This window comes from Arachis ipaensis, chromosome B8, assembly GCF_059453495.1.
Source record: "Arachis ipaensis isolate K30076 ecotype BB chromosome B8, ASM5945349v1, whole genome shotgun sequence".
Lineage (NCBI taxonomy): Eukaryota > Viridiplantae > Streptophyta > Magnoliopsida > Fabales > Fabaceae > Arachis > Arachis ipaensis.
This window is the reverse complement of record NC_142443.1, coordinates 23,636,043-23,653,550: the sequence shown is the minus strand read 5'-3', so window position 1 is coordinate 23,653,550 and position 17,508 is coordinate 23,636,043. Positions and strand designations below refer to the sequence as shown.

The following is a 17,508-nucleotide window of genomic DNA, read 5'->3' as shown; positions in this document are numbered from 1 at the left end:
TAATTTGCCACGACCGATTGGGTCATCTGGGAACAAGCATGATACGGAGAATTATTGAAAACTCCCATGGACATTCATTAAAGAACTAGAAGATTCTTAAATTTAGTGAATTTTGTTGTGCTGCATGTTCTCAAGGGAAGTTAATTTTAAGGCTATCACCAGTAAAGATTGGATTTGAGTCCCCTGAATTCCTAGAAAGGATTCAAGGTGATATGTGGACCTATTCATCCACTATGTGGATCTTTTAAATATTTTATGGTCCTAATAAACGCATCTTCAAGATGGTCAGATGTGTGCTTATTGTCTTCTCGCAACCTGGCATTTGCGAGATTACTGGCTCAAATTATTCGATTAAAAGCACAATTTCTAGAAAATCCAATCAAAATAATTCGTCTTGATAATGTTGGTGAATTTACTTCCCAAGTCTTTGATGCTTATTATATGGCTAATGGAAAAAGTGTTGAACATCCAGTAGCTTATGTTCACACACAAAATGGGTTAGCAGAATCACTTATTAAACGCCTCCAATTAATTGCTAGACCCTTACTTATGAGAACAAATCTCCCAACCTCGGTTTGGGGCATGCTATTTTACATGCCGCAACACTTATTCGTTTGAGGCCAACGAGTTACCATCAGTTCTCTCCTATGCAATTAGCTTTTGGCCAGCAGCCAAATGTTTTCCATTTAAGAATATTTGGGTGTGCGATATATGTTCCCATTGCACCACTAATCGCACCAAAATGCGACCCCAAAGAAAATTGGAGATATATATTGGATATGATTCTCCCTCTATAGTGAGGTATCTTGAGATACAAACGGGAGATGTATTTAAAGCCCGATTTGCAGATTGTCATTTTGATGAATCAAAATTTCTAACATTAGAGGGAGAGAATAAGCTTCCTGAAAATGAACTTAATTGGAATGCATCATCCTTGATGCATTTAGATCCTCGATCAAGGCAATGTGAACTAGAAGTTCAAAAGATTATACGTTTGCAAAGAATAACAAATGAATTGCTTGATGCATTTTCCAATACAAAGAGGATAACTAAGTCTTATATACCAGCGAAAAATTCCCCAATTCGAATTGATGTCCCAGTTAGACAAATTGCCACCGAAGCCAATACACGCCAGAAGCGTGACAGGCCTGTCCGTTCCAAAGACAAAAATTCTCGAAAGCGAAAAGAGGTAAATACTATTCCTGTTGAAAAAGACATAGTAGAGACACCTGCAGTTGTCCAAAATTCTGATATAGTTTTAACGCCAGAAGACGTTCAGGTACCTAAAAATTGTGAAAATGACGAGATCTCGATAAATTATGTCTTTACAGGAGAGAAATGGGACCGAAATAAGACAATTGTCAATGAAATATTTGCATATAATGTGGCATTAAATATCATTCATGAAAGTAAAGATCTTGAGCCAAGATCAGTCGAAGAATGTCGACAAAGGAATGATTGGCCAAAATGGAAAGAAGCCATGAAGGTTGAATTAGACTCACTTGCAAAACGTGAAGTCTTCGGACCTGTAGTCCGTACACCAGAAGATGTAAAACCTGTTGGATACAGATAGGTATTGTGAGAAAACAAAATGAGAAAAATGAAGTTGTGCGCTACAAAGCCCGACTTGTGGCACAAGATTTTTCACAAAGGCCCGGTATAGATTATGAAGAAATGTATTCCCCTATAGTGGATGCGATAATATTGCGTTATTTGGTCAGTTTATCTGTATATCATAAACTGCATATGCATTTAATGGATGTGGTAACAGCCTATTTATACGGCTCATTAGATCGGAATATCTATATGAAAGTCCCTGAAGGACTAAAGATATCTAAACCATCCAATGAATATTCGCAATGGTTATACTCAGTCAAATTGCAAAGATCTTTATATGGTCTAAAGCAATATGGACGAATGTGGTATAATCGTCTTAATGTGTATCTGGCCAAAAATGGATTCAAAAATGATGATATCTGTCCATGTATTTTCATAAGAAAATCTACATCTGGGTTCATTATAATTGCTGTGTACGTTGATGATTTAAATATCATTGGAACTCCTGAAGAGATTCCAACAATTATAAAAACTCTAAAAGAAGAGTTTGAGATGAAAGATTTTGGAAAGACTAAATTTTGTCTCGACATGCAGACCGAGCATATAAAAAATGGGATCTTTATTCATAAAACAACATACACAGAGAAGATCTTGAAAAGATTTTATATGGATAAGTCACATCCTTTGAGTACCCCAATAACTGTAAGATCTTTGGATGTGGAAAAGGATCAATTCCGTCCTAAAGAAGAGAATGAAGATATCATTGGTCCTAAAGTACCATATCTTAGTGTCATTGGAGCGCTAATGTATCTTGCTAATAATACACGACCCGATATATCATTTGCTGTGAATTTACTAGCAAGATATAATTCATCTCCAACCAGAAGACATTGGAGTGGAATCAAACAAATCTTTCGATATCTTCATGAAACGGTTGATATGGGATTATTTTATCCTTATGGATCCAAGTAACAACTAGTTGGCTATCCAGATGCTGGATACTTGTCTGATCCACACAAAGGGAGATCTCAAACAGGATACATGTTCACATATAGTGGTACAGCTATATCATGGAGGTCCACAAAACAGACGATAGCAGCAACCTCCTCTAATCATGCCAAAATACTAGCGATTCATAAAGCTAGTCGCGAGTGTTTTTGGCTCAGGAGTCTGATCCAATATATTCTGTCATCATGTGGACTGATTGATCATAAGATAGCTTCAACTGTCCTGTTTGAAGATAATACAGCATGCATTGCTCAACTTAAAGGCGAATACATCAAAGGTGATAGAACAAAGCATATTTCTCCCAAATTCTTCTTCACTCATGATCTTCAAAATCAAGGGACAATTGATGTCCAACAGATCCGCTCAAGTGACAATTTGGCAGATTTATTTACAAAGTCACTCCCAAAATCCTCCTTTGAAAGATTGGTACATGAGATTGGGATGCGCCGATTTCGAGACATCAACTGATGTCGACAAGAGGGGGACACTGTACTCTTTTTTCTTTGGTCAGGTTTTTTTCTCATTGGATTTTTCTTGACAAGGTTTTTAATGAGGCAGTCCCCATCACTAAAGGATATTGTACTCTTTTTCCTTCACTAAGATTTTTTTCCCACTGAGTTTTTCTTTAGTAAGATTTTAACGAGGCAATAATCCTAAATGGTCATCCAATAGGGAATGTTGTGATAAAGATGTAGATGACCATGACTTAGGCGGCCAACTTTCTCAAGATTGAAAGAATCAGTTTTCAAGACAGAATCAAATAAATGAAAGTTGAAAATAAGAATCTCATACATGTATAAATAGGGGTTCATATACAAGGCATGAGACACACGCAATAAACAAAATCAATTCTCTTTATTTCTTTACTTTCCAATTTACTGAATACTTCTTTCTCTCTCTCTCTCTATATATATATATATTACAACATATAATATTAGTAAATACATATATGAATTATTATTGAGCTAATTAAATTAATATTAGAGTCTTCTATTTATACATCTTTATTTTATATTTAGTATATCTTTTATTTATTTTACAACAATATTATCTTTTATTCAATCTTTAAAAAAAAGAGAGAATAAAAAATAAGTAATTCTCTTAATTTTTTGAATAATTAATACATAAAAATAGATATTTAAATTAATTAAATAATAATAAATTTTTAAAAGGTTGAATAAAAGCTACAAGTTAAATGACAACTAGCATCTGTCATAAAAAAATAGGATTAAGTATGATTTTGGTCTATAACATAGAGGCCAAAAATTTATTTCGTTCTCAACTTTTTTTTCGCTACAAAATGATCCTAAAGGTTTCAGTTTATTTTAAAACCGTCATTCGGACCAAAATGCCCATTCTCCTTCTTCCCCAAAATCATGCAAAAGCACCAGCAGAAGCACAAGCAGAAACAGAACCAGAAGCAACAACAACAACAACAACAACAATGAATCACCAATGAATCAACAATGGAATCAAGTAGAAACAGAAGAAGCAGGAGCAGAAACAGAAACAGAACAACCACAACAACAATAACAATGAAACAATATAATCAATCAGAAGCAGAAGCAACCAGAAACAACAATAATAAAAAGTCAACAACATAATAGTAGAAGAAGAAGCAGAATCCGACGAGCCACCCGAAACCGCCATCACAGCGCCAATCCGCCATCAAAGCGCCGCAACCCTTTTCTTCTTCTCTCTTCGTGCTACCCTAGCGCCACCGTCACAGCGCGACCTCTTTTCCTCCCTCAGCTTACCACCGAAACCTTTCCCTGTTTTTGCCTCAAACCAGAATCCACCGCCATCGAGCACCTCCGTCGAGCCCAGAGGAGCAGCGGCGAGATCCAACCACTGAACGACGACGAGCAACGGCGGCCCTGACATTTGAAAGCGGAACTGCAACTGATTCTCGTGTTGTTGAACGGCGGCGACAGCGAGGACCCTTCCCTCTCTTCTTCTCGAACCCCCTCCCCCCACCCTTCTCCCTTCGCGTAACCCCTTCCCCCTTTCCCTTTTACTTTACACATTTTCTTTCGTTGTTTTTTTTTTTTTTAATATAGTTGCTATTTTTTTACAATAATATTATTTAAATTTATAAATTCAAAAATAATTCACTATTAAAAATATTAATATTAAAAAATTCATATATAACAATAATACACAATATATAATTTAAGATTACACTAATTTGTAAAATTACTTAATATAAAGAAAAACATAGTTAAACTCTATAGTTGACGACAATCATTGTGAAATTGTCATATGTGTTCAATCAAATCCTCTTTCAACTGTCTATGCTGCTGCCTATTTCAAAGTTAGGCATTTCTTTGGAGAAATTGATGGTATGGTGCAAAATCTTCCTCTCCCAGCTGAGGTTATGATAAGTCATTTTCGACATTGTCATACTCTAAACTTTGAGCAAAGTTTTCTGCATAAGTGTCTCTTTCATCCTCAACAATCATATTATGCAATATAATACAAGCTCTTATTATGTTTGCAAGCTTCTTTTTTTCCCAAAAGTGCGCTGGACCACGTATAATTGCAAAACGTATTTGCAACACTCCGAATACTCACTTCACATCTTTTCTTTGTCCTTCTTGGTATTGTGCAAATAACTTGCATTTTTTTCTTGTGATTTTGAGATTGATTTGACAAATGTGGCCCATTCAAGATAAATACAATCTGCTAAATAGTATCTCATAGTATAATTATTACCATTAATAGTATAATTTACTTTCGGAGTACGGTCATTTAGAATATCATCGAATACTGGTGAATAATCTAACACGTTGATATCGTTATTTGAACTAGAAACTCCAAAGAATGCATGTCATATCCAGAGGTTTGAAGATGCTACAACTGAAGATGTTACAACCTCAAGTACTATGATTGCAACCCCAAGATAATGACTCATGTACATATCTTTCCACGCCTTTGGACAATTTTTCCATTGCCAATGCATCCAGTCAATGCTACCCAACATGCCAAGAAAGCCACGACCCTCCGCCATTTGTAGTAGGCGTCGTACATCATTTGAATTTGGTTTTCACAAGTATTTATCCTCGAACACCGAAATGACACCTTCAACAAATTTTTTCAAGCATTCAATTGTAGTGCTCTTGCCTATGCGCACATAATCATCAACAGCATTAGCTGCTATGCTGTATGCTAACATCCGTATTGCAGCAGTGCATTTTTGGAGTGGTGACAAGCCTCTTCTCCCAGTTGCATCGACCCTCTGTTGAAAATACGGATAAACATTTGATAGAGTGTCTACTATCCGAAAGAACACATGTCTTCTCATTCGAAATCTCCGTCGAAAAATATCAGGATTATACATCGGCTCATCTGTAAAGTAATCTTGGAAAAGGCGATCATGTCCTTCTTCTCGATTTCTGTTGATCTATCTACGAAGAGTTGAGATAGAGCTTCTATCGATATCTTCTTCTTCTGAATCATCGAATAAACACTCATCGATCCAATTATCCATAAGTGCGTTATCTCGGCATCTTCTTTTACCACACAAAACCTCATTAAAAATATCATCAAAATTTCTAGCCATATCCTAAGATGTATTTTTTGGTATTCTTTTGAGGTGAGAAACTAAATTTGAAATAGAGTTGCTGAATCATTGATAGTTGATATTTATAAGTGTGTCCGCAACAAGTAGCTACTTCTCAACGACTAGTTTTGCAATGGCTACTTAACGGCTAGTTTTTTCTTGTCTAAGTTTAAAACGGCTAGTTTTGCAAGGGTCGCTTTCATAAACAATAACGGCACAATAATATTGACTAATTTAAAAAAATTACGTCACAAATGAATAGAACGGACTACATCACATATGGTAATACGCGATAAAAATAAAACATACTACTTAACTCTACGAATACAAGAAACCATTAAGTAAACCACTTATTAATTATTTTCTCACATGCTATCTCATAAAGAGCTTGTCGTTTTTCACTTATTTTGCAACGGCTAATTTTACAACGACTAATTTTATAATTTGATTAGCATTTTTAAATTTTATAAATAAAAATAAATAAACCAACCAAAATTTATTTTGTAACGTATAAAAATTAAATTTATTTTTTATGTAAACAAATTTAATTAATTATAATTTAATATAACAATATATATAACATTCGATAATAATTTAATATAATAATTTAAATAATATTTATTATAATTTAATATAGTTATAAATAATAATTAATTAAATAATTAAATCATAATTAATTAATAATTATATTAAATATTATAATTATTAATTAATTAATTATAATTTAATTATTTAACATAATTATTTAATTAGTAATGAATAATTATAATATTTAATATAATTATTTATTTTAAAAATAACTTATCACATATGACAAATTATCATTAGCCATTACAAGTCTCTTTGAGGAGAAATTCGCTCTCCTCGAATTACGTGGAAGAATTCAACTTCTCTCTTTTTCAATGGTTGGAGGTCTTTCATGTAAAAAAAAGTGAGTTGAAAATTCACCCGTGTAATAAATAAAGGCTCTATTCTGACGGATGGGGACAGAAAAGTCAATTAGAGTGAAGAGTGAAAAGAGTCTCTTCACAAGGACCAAAAGAGTCCTTCTAAAGGAAAACTTTCAACTGGCAATAATTTTTTGACATGTGATAAATTATTAAAAAAATAAAAAATATTGTATATATTACATTACATGTATATTTATATTAAATAACTTTGTAATTTCACATATGATAATTTATTAAATAATTAAATTATAATTAATTAAATAATTATATTAAATAATTAAATCAAAATTAATTTATTAATAATTATAATAAGTAATTATATTAAATAATTATATCTTTATTTAACAAATGATTTATCTTAATTAAATATATTAATTATTTAAATTATAATTAATATAAATAATTATATTAGTCAACAAACTATAACTCAAATAACATAGTTTTTTTATACTCACCTAAAAGTTGCGAGTTCGAGTCTTACTCTTATTTTTGGAAAAAATAAATAATTATATTAAATTAATATTAACTATTGTTTATATTGTTATATTAAATTATAATTACTTAAATTTATTTACATAAAAAATAAATTTAATTTTGACACCTTAAAAAATAACTTTTAGTTGGGTTGCTTATTTTTATTTATAAAATTAAAATGCTAACCATATTACAAAACTAGCCGTTGTAAAACTAGCTGTTATTATGTTATCATTATTATTAATAAATTAATATTTTACCATTTTATATATACCACTTACATATTTTTAGTAACTATATTAGATTTAATTATTTTAATTGATTAATTAAGTGAGACTATATTAAGAACTAAAGTTAGTTCTTTTTAATAAAGAAGAGAGAAATATTTTGAGTTCTTATTTATTATTTATGACACCAAAGTTAATGTAAAATCATTTTGATAAGCCAATGAGTTATAGCTCAAATGACATAGTCTCCCCATACTCAATTAAGAGATTGCGGGTTCGAGTCTCTTATCTTTGATAAAAAAAAATCATTTTGATAACATGTGAATTATAAATGATGACATAAGATTCTTCATGAACAATTCAACTAGGTATCCTTTTACATCCAAAAATCAAATTAGTTAGAATTCAAAATTTCGAATTTAAAATTCTAAAATAAATCTTAAACCATCTTAAATCACTAGTAAAATCTTCGCTCCGTAAAGATCCAGAGCTGCATCACCTCTCCCTCCTCATCTGTGGCCGTTTTCGTCTTCTCCTGCGTTGGGCACTCCTCTGCGACGATCTCCTCCTTCGGCGACGCGTTCCTCCCCGCGACGCGCACTTCCCCTGCGTACACCTCCGCGCCTCCTCCATCGATGGGCTCCTCTCCCAGTGGCGGAACCAGAAATTTCATAAGAGGGGGCCAATTAAATATAAAATATAACAAAAAATTAACAAAATATGATTTGTAGCATATATATCAAAAAAGTAATTATATTATATAAAAGTCAATGTTCGACTACATACTTTAAGATTTTGATATTTTTTAATCTTGCTCAACAAGTTGTGTCACAGGTTGTTCAATAATATTTTGAACATTACTCAAAGAATCTGAAGCTGAATTTTGTTCATCATATATTCTCTCTTTTCTCTTGAAAAATGAGTGAATTATTTTCATCTTTGACATTTTTAACTTAACTTGAACTATCTAATAGAAAAAAACAAAAATAATTGCATATATATTATTTTCTTTAAAAAAAATATTAAATCTATTGAGTAATAACAAATAATTTTAGAAACACAAATATACAATAATCAAAAATAAAGTTATTGATTTACCTGATTATTTTTTTGTTCCAAGTCTCACCCAAAAATAATTCTATTGAGTTTTGTCCTCACTTCAATCTTTGAACACTGTCCATTATAAAAAAATAAATTAATTATTTTAAATAAATAATATAAATAATACTTGACATTGTTATTAACTTAAAAAAATTGAAATATACCTCTTTGAATTTTTGTTGTGCATTCAATGGTTAATATTTTGCTGTTCACTTCTCTTCAATGATTTTTCTTCATATGTCTTGTTTTGGTATGGAAAGAAAATTAGAATGAGAAGAGTAGAAGACCAAAAGTTTAGAAACCACTAAAAGAGAGAGAAAAGTGGCGCTGATGCCTCCGATGGTTTGAAACAAATATTTGAAAAATGTACTAGTGTTACTTTAATTAATAGTATGGGCTTGGGCTAGTATAATAGAACCATTTTTATTAATTATTAGAATGAGCTATTTGTTAACAAGAGCAATAATAATTCAAATATCTAATACATAGTGCAGTTTTTAATTATTTTAATTTATAAAATTTTGTAACTTATATTTTTTTAATATTATTAATTATTACTATTTACTATTTTTTTTTAATTTTGGGGGGACCATGGCCACCTTAGGCCCCCCGTAGATCCGCCACTGTCTTCTCCGTCCCTGGTCTCCTCCCTCGCGCCACGCACAACCGCTCCCTTCTCCCGCGCCTCCCCTTGTCTCTTCCCCCACGTCGCACTCCTTCTGTCTCTGGTATTTCTGCTTGCAAAATTCTAAAAAAATTTGGTTGAGTTCATTCATGAAGATATGTTACCCTTTTTTTCGCTTAATAAAAAATTCTATTTTTTTAAATTTATATATAATATTGGAAGTGTCTGTGTTTTTTTTAAATGTATTTGTGATTATAATTTTTTTTTGCGCTCATATGTTTGATTTGGGAGTTGTAATGTTAACCTAATTTGGATGTGTCAATACTTAATTTTGGATGTGTTTATGTTGTTCATTATGTTCTTATGTACATATATAAGTTTTTTTACATGAGTTTTGGATGTGTTGATAAAATATTTAGAGTGCATTCTTATAATTTTGGATGTGTATTTGAGTTTAATTTTTCTGTGTTCAATATGTAATTTAGAACTACAATGAGAATAATTTAGATGTGTTAATACATAATTTTAAATGTGTTTATGTTGTTTATTTAATTTTAGATGTGTTTTTGACATGAATTTTGAATGTTTTGAATAAAAAAAATAATTGAAGTGAGTTTAATTGATTTTAAAAACTTCATTGATTTTTTAAAAATTAGTACACAAAAAGTTGTTACGAGTTTTATGGTTTAGTTTGTAAAATTTTAATGTATTGCAAGTAGTTACAAATTTTACGGTGATAAGTATTCAAAATAAGAATGATTCCTTAAAAATAAGAAATATGATTAATTAAAAAATTAAAATAATAAAATATTAAATTTAAAGGCTGAATTTTATTGTACAAGTAGCATTTTCCATTTATGAATGACTCTGAAACAATTCAATTGGCAACTTTAATTTTGTATTAAATTTATTATTAATTTTATATTTCAATAACCCAATAATTAATTAGTTTATATATATATATATATATATATATATATATATATATATTATTTTTTAAATATTTATTTAAAAAAATTAATAAATATGATATAATTATGAACAGAAAAATATATTAGGATTAATAAAAATATTTTTTTATTTTTAAATTTATATTTATTCAATAAAATTTAATAATTGTGTACAATTAACAAAATTATTAATTTGAGAAAATATGTATAAAATTAAAAATAAAAACAAATCCATATAAAAATAAAAATTAATATTTGTTTATGTTAGAAAATAGAAGGGAACGGAAGACTGTTATATCTGACAGAAAAAAAGTTAAGGATTAATTTGTGTATTAATTTTTTTTGAGACTAAAATATAATTTTAAAATCTCCGGAATAAAATTTTAGAGATGTTTTTTGTATTATTTTTTTTGGACTAAAATATCCGCTTTTAAAATTCTTAGGGACTGATTTGAGTAATTAGTCCAAATATTTTTATTAAAAGCAAAAATTATTCATGGACTACTCTATCAAATTTTTTTCATGCTCACTAATTAATTTTGTGTTTATTCATAAGTTTTTCAAAGATGAGACGATTTCAAAAGGTCAATGACGATGAAAGAGACAAAGTGTACATAGCGGAACCAACCAAAGCTAAAGCTTATGTATGTGTTGGACCAAATATTAAAGAATTATGATAATGAATTAAAAGAAGACTATAGATAATAGATTATAAATGTTTTAAGAAATGGTCGTTTTTTTTTTCCTTCTCTAAAATAATTGGGTTAGACTAGATTAATTAACTTAGCTCGATTTGAATAAGATTTTTTGTTCGTGTGATTTGTTTGAAGTCAATCAGGATTAAATCATTTAAAAGTAGTTGAAAACAAACTTAAACTAAAATTTTAGATCTTGGTGTTCATACCATTATCAAATCTTAAAATTGTTTCATCAATGAGCATGAGAATCTAGAACATAAATTAATTGAAATGCTCAAAACTATTCTAGTGGTTTTGACTAGTTGTGGAATCATCAATTGGGTGCCAATATCTATTGAAAAACCACATTGAATCAACCTCCACAGAATATTGATCTTCATTTCTGTGCCAACTATAGTGAGCATGCGTTCTGTTCTTTATCTCAAAAATGGCATGTCCAAAACTTGCTTCCCTGAATGCAGAGTACTCTGGCTGTGGCTCTATCATCCTTCAGTGCAACAATAATCCACATATTTTCAGTAATCAAACCAAACATCACATTATGAAATTTATAATAAGGTCAAATTATACTTTGTTTTCCTAATTATGTCATATTGCAAGTGAATATTTTTTTTGTCATGTCTATTGAATATATAAGAAACCAAATTTTAATTAACCAAATAGCCTATTTTTATTGTAAAGTTTTTTTTTAATCCTCAAGTTTTGAAAAGTTTAAAATTTAGAATTTAAGATTCAAAGATTTATGGTTTAGAATTTTTAGCATTTAAGATTTAGGTGGTTAGCTGACAATGGCAATGAGGATGAAATTATTATGTTGGTAGAAAAAAAAGGTAAAAAAGTGATAAAAGGGTCATTTCAAAAAAATGGTGAGTGAGGGAATATATTTTTCACTTGACATAATAGTCGGTTGACACTCATGCTAAATATAAGAATCTTGAGTATTATATAACCTAATTCAGTTAATATATATTTTATAAATGAAAAAATGTTAAGATATAGAATAATAAATTATTCTAGTGCTTACTTGGTTGCTAAGCCTTCAATGTTGCCCCCATCACCAATGGTTATGTATACAGGAGCTGACTGATCCTTCACAGGTCCCCAATGACCTTTTACAATATTTGAGATACGTTCCTGATATGGTGCTCCACAAAATGTGATTTAGAAATTTTAAATAATAATAATAAAGTATATACACTCATTAACACTTATGCAAGTTAAAAATAGAATTTCTAAATCTGACAAAGTAGGCTCTAACATCAACTTTCTCATTTGGACTTTAGCACTTACAGATCGTTCATAGGCATGGACATGACCAGCAAAGACGACATCAACCTTGTACTTGACAAACCATGGCTCAAACACAACCCTCATGGTTTCTCCTTCCAGATAATGATAGTCGTAGGTGTTATACCAAGGTGTGTGCAGAAGAACAATCAACCATGGAGTCTTGGTCCTATCAACTTTTGCTAGCTCTGCCTTAAGCCATATATATTGAGGGGTGTATTTACCTATATTCATATGTATAAAAAAGTTAAACATTGAATGGATTATATGGAGAAAATAAAATGAATGAATGTTACGTACCACATGCTGAATATGAAGATAAGACTATGATGTGTGCTGAAGCTCTCTTGATAGAATACCAAAAGGGCGCACTGCTTCCTGAAGCTTTGTAAGGGACAGGGTAACGGCGTGTGAAAGGCTTGTGAGGTACACTTTCCCCCTGAAATTTGAAAACATGATCAATTGGAGTGCCATAACAAATCCCAAACAAAAATGTGCAAATAGCTTACAATTTCAGGGACAAAGTCAATTTCATGGTTGCCTGCAGTCCAAATCCAAGGTTGATAAGCAACACTTCTTTCTACAAATCTGGCCCATGAGTCCCACCTATTGTTATCATGATAAGGGTGGTCATCTGCATAAGACAAATCTCCAACAAACAGAACAGCTTGCCCTTTCTTCGGGTTTGATTCATAGTGAGCAAGTGTCTTGTTTGAATCATATGTTTGACCCAAATCCCCTATTAGACCAAATGTGTAGGGCACATCAGGGTGAATTTCAGGAGGGGTCATGAACCAAAACTGCCTCTTTGTGTGTCCAATTCCAACCTCATAATAGTATTTTGAGTCAAATTCCAAGTCTTTTAGGGTGCAGTGATGAATGAAACTAGAAGAGTAATTGAAGAACCTATATGTAACACGGTGTCCCTTCGCCACCCTCTTCTTGCTGCGTGGGGATCCCTCCCTCCAATAATGCACTTCACTCTTTCCAGGTTCATTCACTGTCACCCATGATACTATCACTGCTTTCCCCTCATCATCACCTTGTGTTATGTGAACCTATCAAATACACAGTTCAGGTTATCACAAATATTCAATTATATGAACCTCGCCAAATTTAAAGGTACCTGCTGAGGAGCATTATAGCCAGCAGGGGCTACAAACACATCACTATCAAGAGGCATCTCCACTGTTTTCTCTGCCTTTCTGATGAAACTGCTTGTCTTTCCTCCATTGCAAAACACTGCTGCATTCACAACAACAAAAACAAAGACAAGAAGAGAACTAGTAATGTTTGCACCACCCATGTGTACGTGTCTTTCTTCTTTTCTAGCTAGGCTCGTGTTGTTTCTGATACAGACAACAATGCTACTTATTTATACTAATCTGATTTTTGACTTTTAAATTTAAAATAAATTAAAACAACCAGAATCTATTTATACTAAACTGATTTTAAATTTTAAATTTAAAATAATTTAAAACAACCAGAATCAATCTGTTAGAAAAAGATAACCATAACAAACTTACAAAAAAGATATGTATAATAAATTTTGTTTCTAAAAAAAAGATAAGATAGCAAAAAACAATAGTCTTTTAACATTTTTCATTTATTTATACACAAATATACAATAGCTAATTTTTTGTTTGTACTTGCACATAGCATTTTTTTTTATTCACATTTCCATAGATAATTTCAATTCTTTATATTCTATTCTTAGAAAGCAATCAAATTAATCATAGTGATATAAGAAAAAATAACCTTGCTTATTTTGGTCTTTATTTGAGATAGAAAATTCTCTCAACTGAAAGCAAAAGCTTGTGATAGGCAATAAAATTGGTTTTTCTTGTATATTATATGGCTTGAGTTGTAGTAATAATTGATTCCTAATTAGACTAGAAACACTCGATTATTATAGTGGTTTTTCATTGGATGCACCTTCTGAGAACCAAAACCATGAATAGTGGACAATACAATACTTGGTTCCCATTCCCTCCAACATACACAATTTGAAGGGCTAATAGAAGAGCACACCAAATCACAAATGCACACGCCATCAATACCGCAACTTCGTTCAAATTAAAAGTGTACATGAAAATTTGAGAACCAATAGATTATCAACTATTCAACTTTACAATAATACTAATGCAATCATGGTTTCTTAGATGCGGTATCTTGCTATAATCTTCTTCCATTTTGATGTCAATGATTAGTGTTACTCTTTTTATGATTACTAATATTGTGCGACTTAGTTGACATTGTAGGGAGTAGATCTTCTTCAGTGAAAAAAAAATTGAATGGTGTCAATTGTGATCTCTCACTTTTCATTATACTCTCTCATATTTAAGATTTGAATTGTTGTTGAGAGAAATATTTATATTAAGGGAAAGTATGAGTAGCCAATGAAATATTTATACAATGTGTACAATGGAAGTTTAGGGAGTATTAGATATATAATCATTAGTATTATCTTTTCCCATCAGCCGAAACTTTTGGGATGTTTATTTTGTAACTCAATAGTCTATTGTCTCCCTAGTGAGATCCTTACATTAATTAATTGTAATTTTAGTACATTATTAGAGAGAATTTAGATATTCTAAAAGTGAGAAAATTGATAAAATAAAAGATTAATTACAATTGAATTTATAAGTTTGATCATATATGAGTTTTTTATCTTAATTTTAAAATGATTAATCTCTCACTTGATTATTCTATTAACTTTTTGTTCATTTAAATGATCTTAATTGATAATTTTAAGAGTTAGCACGACACTAAGTTTTTTTTGAGTTGGTGTCTTTTTCATTATTGAGCCTCTCAAGTAAACCAAAGAAAAAACCAATGAATTATAACTCAAATAACATAGTCTTTCCATAGTCAATTAAGAGGTTGTGGGTTCGAATCTCCTACCTTTGGTATAAAAAAAAAAAGGATCGTAATTAAAATTTTTGTTAAAGTTAAATTATTCTATTAGTGTTTATAAATATTTTTTAAAATTTATAATTAGATTTTTATATTTTAAAAATTTTTAATTTAGCCTCTATACTAATTTTAAATTTATAATAAGATTATTTTTGTTAACCGTTAACACATCTCATTAGAAGTTTGAAATGAGGAATAAGAAAGCAATTATTTAAAGAACCAAAATATTATTTCTTTTTTTCAAAGATCATTTTTTATATAAATTAAATCTTTTGGGGGATAAAATGGTAGTTTATTCAAATTAATATAATAATAGCTCAAGGCAACACAATTTAATCAAGTAAGAGAATAAAAATGCATCAATAAATGAATAATCAAAGAATTCAACGAAACAGTACACGAAATGACGGAAGTTATAAGGTGGTGGGTATATTCCCCTGTAATGCTCCTTCTCTCTCTCTTCCCTGATTACTCAGCCCAACTTCTCCCTCCTTATCAGCCTCTTTTGTTGGACTGTTTGTGTTCGTATACGTAGATTATTCTATTTTATTTAAAAAAAAAAAAACAAATAGATTCTTGTTGTGATAAGTATGGGACGTGGATGCCTATTTCTCTATGTGAAGCTCACATTCTCAAGAGAAAATGTATTTAATAAAGGTTGAAAAAGGGTGATATTTTATGTGTATAAATAGGAGATGCATTGCATCCATATGAACACAGCAATAACAAATATTCCTACCTTTCTCTTCTTTCATATATTATAAAGTCTATTTCCATTTCTCTCTCTCTTTACAGTAATAAAACAAATGCAATTCTCTCTCTTTACTTTTAATACTTCTTTCTATTTTTACATATATATACATATTACAACATATAATATTAATATATATATACAAATTATTATTGAGCTAATTATATTAATGCTAGAGTCTTCTATTTACATATTTTATTTTATATTTACATCTTCCTTATTTATTTAATTGTTTTACAACACGTTATCAGCACGAGACTCTGATCAAATTTTTAGGAAGACTCCAGGTAACAAATTTTTATTATGTCGAAACTCTTTCATCTTGAATATAATGTTCTTGATATATTTGGAAATAATTATTTATCATGGATATAGATGTTGAAATCCATCTTGATTCAATGGATCTTGAAGATACCATTGAGGCTGAAAATAATACATCCCAGAAGGATAAAAGTCAAGGCCATGATTTTCCTTCGTCGTCATCTTGACGTATGATTGAAAAATTAATATCCCACATTAAAAGATCCTGCAGATCTGTAAAAAGACCTTGAAGAAAGGTACAATCATGTGATACTTCCTCAAGCCCGATATGTTAGAGAAAATTTTCTCAACCTTCCATGCCTCGAATGTGCTCCTGCAGCAGCAGTATCGAGAGAAAGGGTTTAAAAAATATTCTGAGTTAATTTCTTGCCTTCTTGTTGCTGAACACAACAATGAGTTGTTATTGAAAAATCATGAAGCGCGCCCAGCTGGCGCTGCCCCATTTCCTGAAGTAAATGTGGCAAATTATCCCAAAAGAAGTAAATGGCAAGGTTTTAATAATAAGAAAAATTATGAAAGGAAAAAGAATTATGTTCAAAAGAGAGGATCTCATCAGAAGTGGGATAGAGAAAGGAATATCGGGCAGAATAAATCAACAGAGGATAAGTATTTCCGTTGTGGTGGAAAGGGCCATTGGTCACGTACCTGTCGTACCCCAAGGCACCTAGTCGATCTTTACCAGGCATCTTTGAAAAAGGACGACAAAGGAAAGGAAACAAATTTTGTCTCAAATGATGCTGAGAACTCCACCACTCATTATGATGTATCTGATTTCTTTGAGGACCCTGAAGGAAATATTGGTCATTTGATCAATGATGGAATAGTTTGATATATGTATGTGTTTGTTAAGTATTCAGGTGAATAATTTTACTGTGCATGTACTTCTACTCATTTTATTATTATCATTTGTTTTTGAAAAAAAATGGCAAGGACATATTCTGAAGATATTTGCCTTGCGGATAGTGCAAGTTCGCACTCTATTCTCAAAAGTGATATATATTTTACCCATCTTGTGCCAAAAGAGGAATATGTTAATACTATTATTGGCTCAGGCAATGTGATAGAAGGCTCCGGAAGAGCT

General features: G+C 30.8%; 1 protein-coding gene across 1 annotated transcript; it reads right to left on the bottom strand.

Moving 5' to 3' along the window:
* Positions 1 to 11,345: 11,345 nt before the first annotated feature.
* On the bottom strand, positions 11,346 to 14,341 carry LOC107614317 (purple acid phosphatase-like). Its single transcript, XM_088497497.1, has 6 exons — positions 13,566 to 14,341; positions 12,949 to 13,497; positions 12,740 to 12,878; positions 12,443 to 12,663; positions 12,177 to 12,286; positions 11,346 to 11,639 (listed from the first exon to the last, which is right to left on the bottom strand). Exons 1-6 carry the CDS (start codon positions 13,743 to 13,745, stop codon positions 11,438 to 11,440), a joined length of 1,401 nt encoding a protein of 466 aa, XP_088353623.1. The 5' UTR covers positions 13,746 to 14,341; the 3' UTR covers positions 11,346 to 11,437.
* Between the last annotated feature and the right edge of the window lie 3,167 nt (positions 14,342 to 17,508).

Bases quoted from the DNA above. Each gene is read 5' to 3' on its own strand.
- LOC107614317 (XM_088497497.1), bottom strand. From the start codon at position 13,745: ATGGGTGGTGCAAACATTACTAGTTCTCTTCTTGTCTTTGTTTTTGTT. The intron at 12,879-12,948 runs GTAAGCTATTTG...TTCAAATTTCAG, and splicing joins TTGACTTTGTCCCTGAAATT to GGGGAAAGTGTACCTCACAA. The intron at 11,640-12,176 runs GTAAGCACTAGA...GTTGCACTGAAG, and splicing joins ATTGAAGGCTTAGCAACCAA to GATGATAGAGCCACAGCCAG.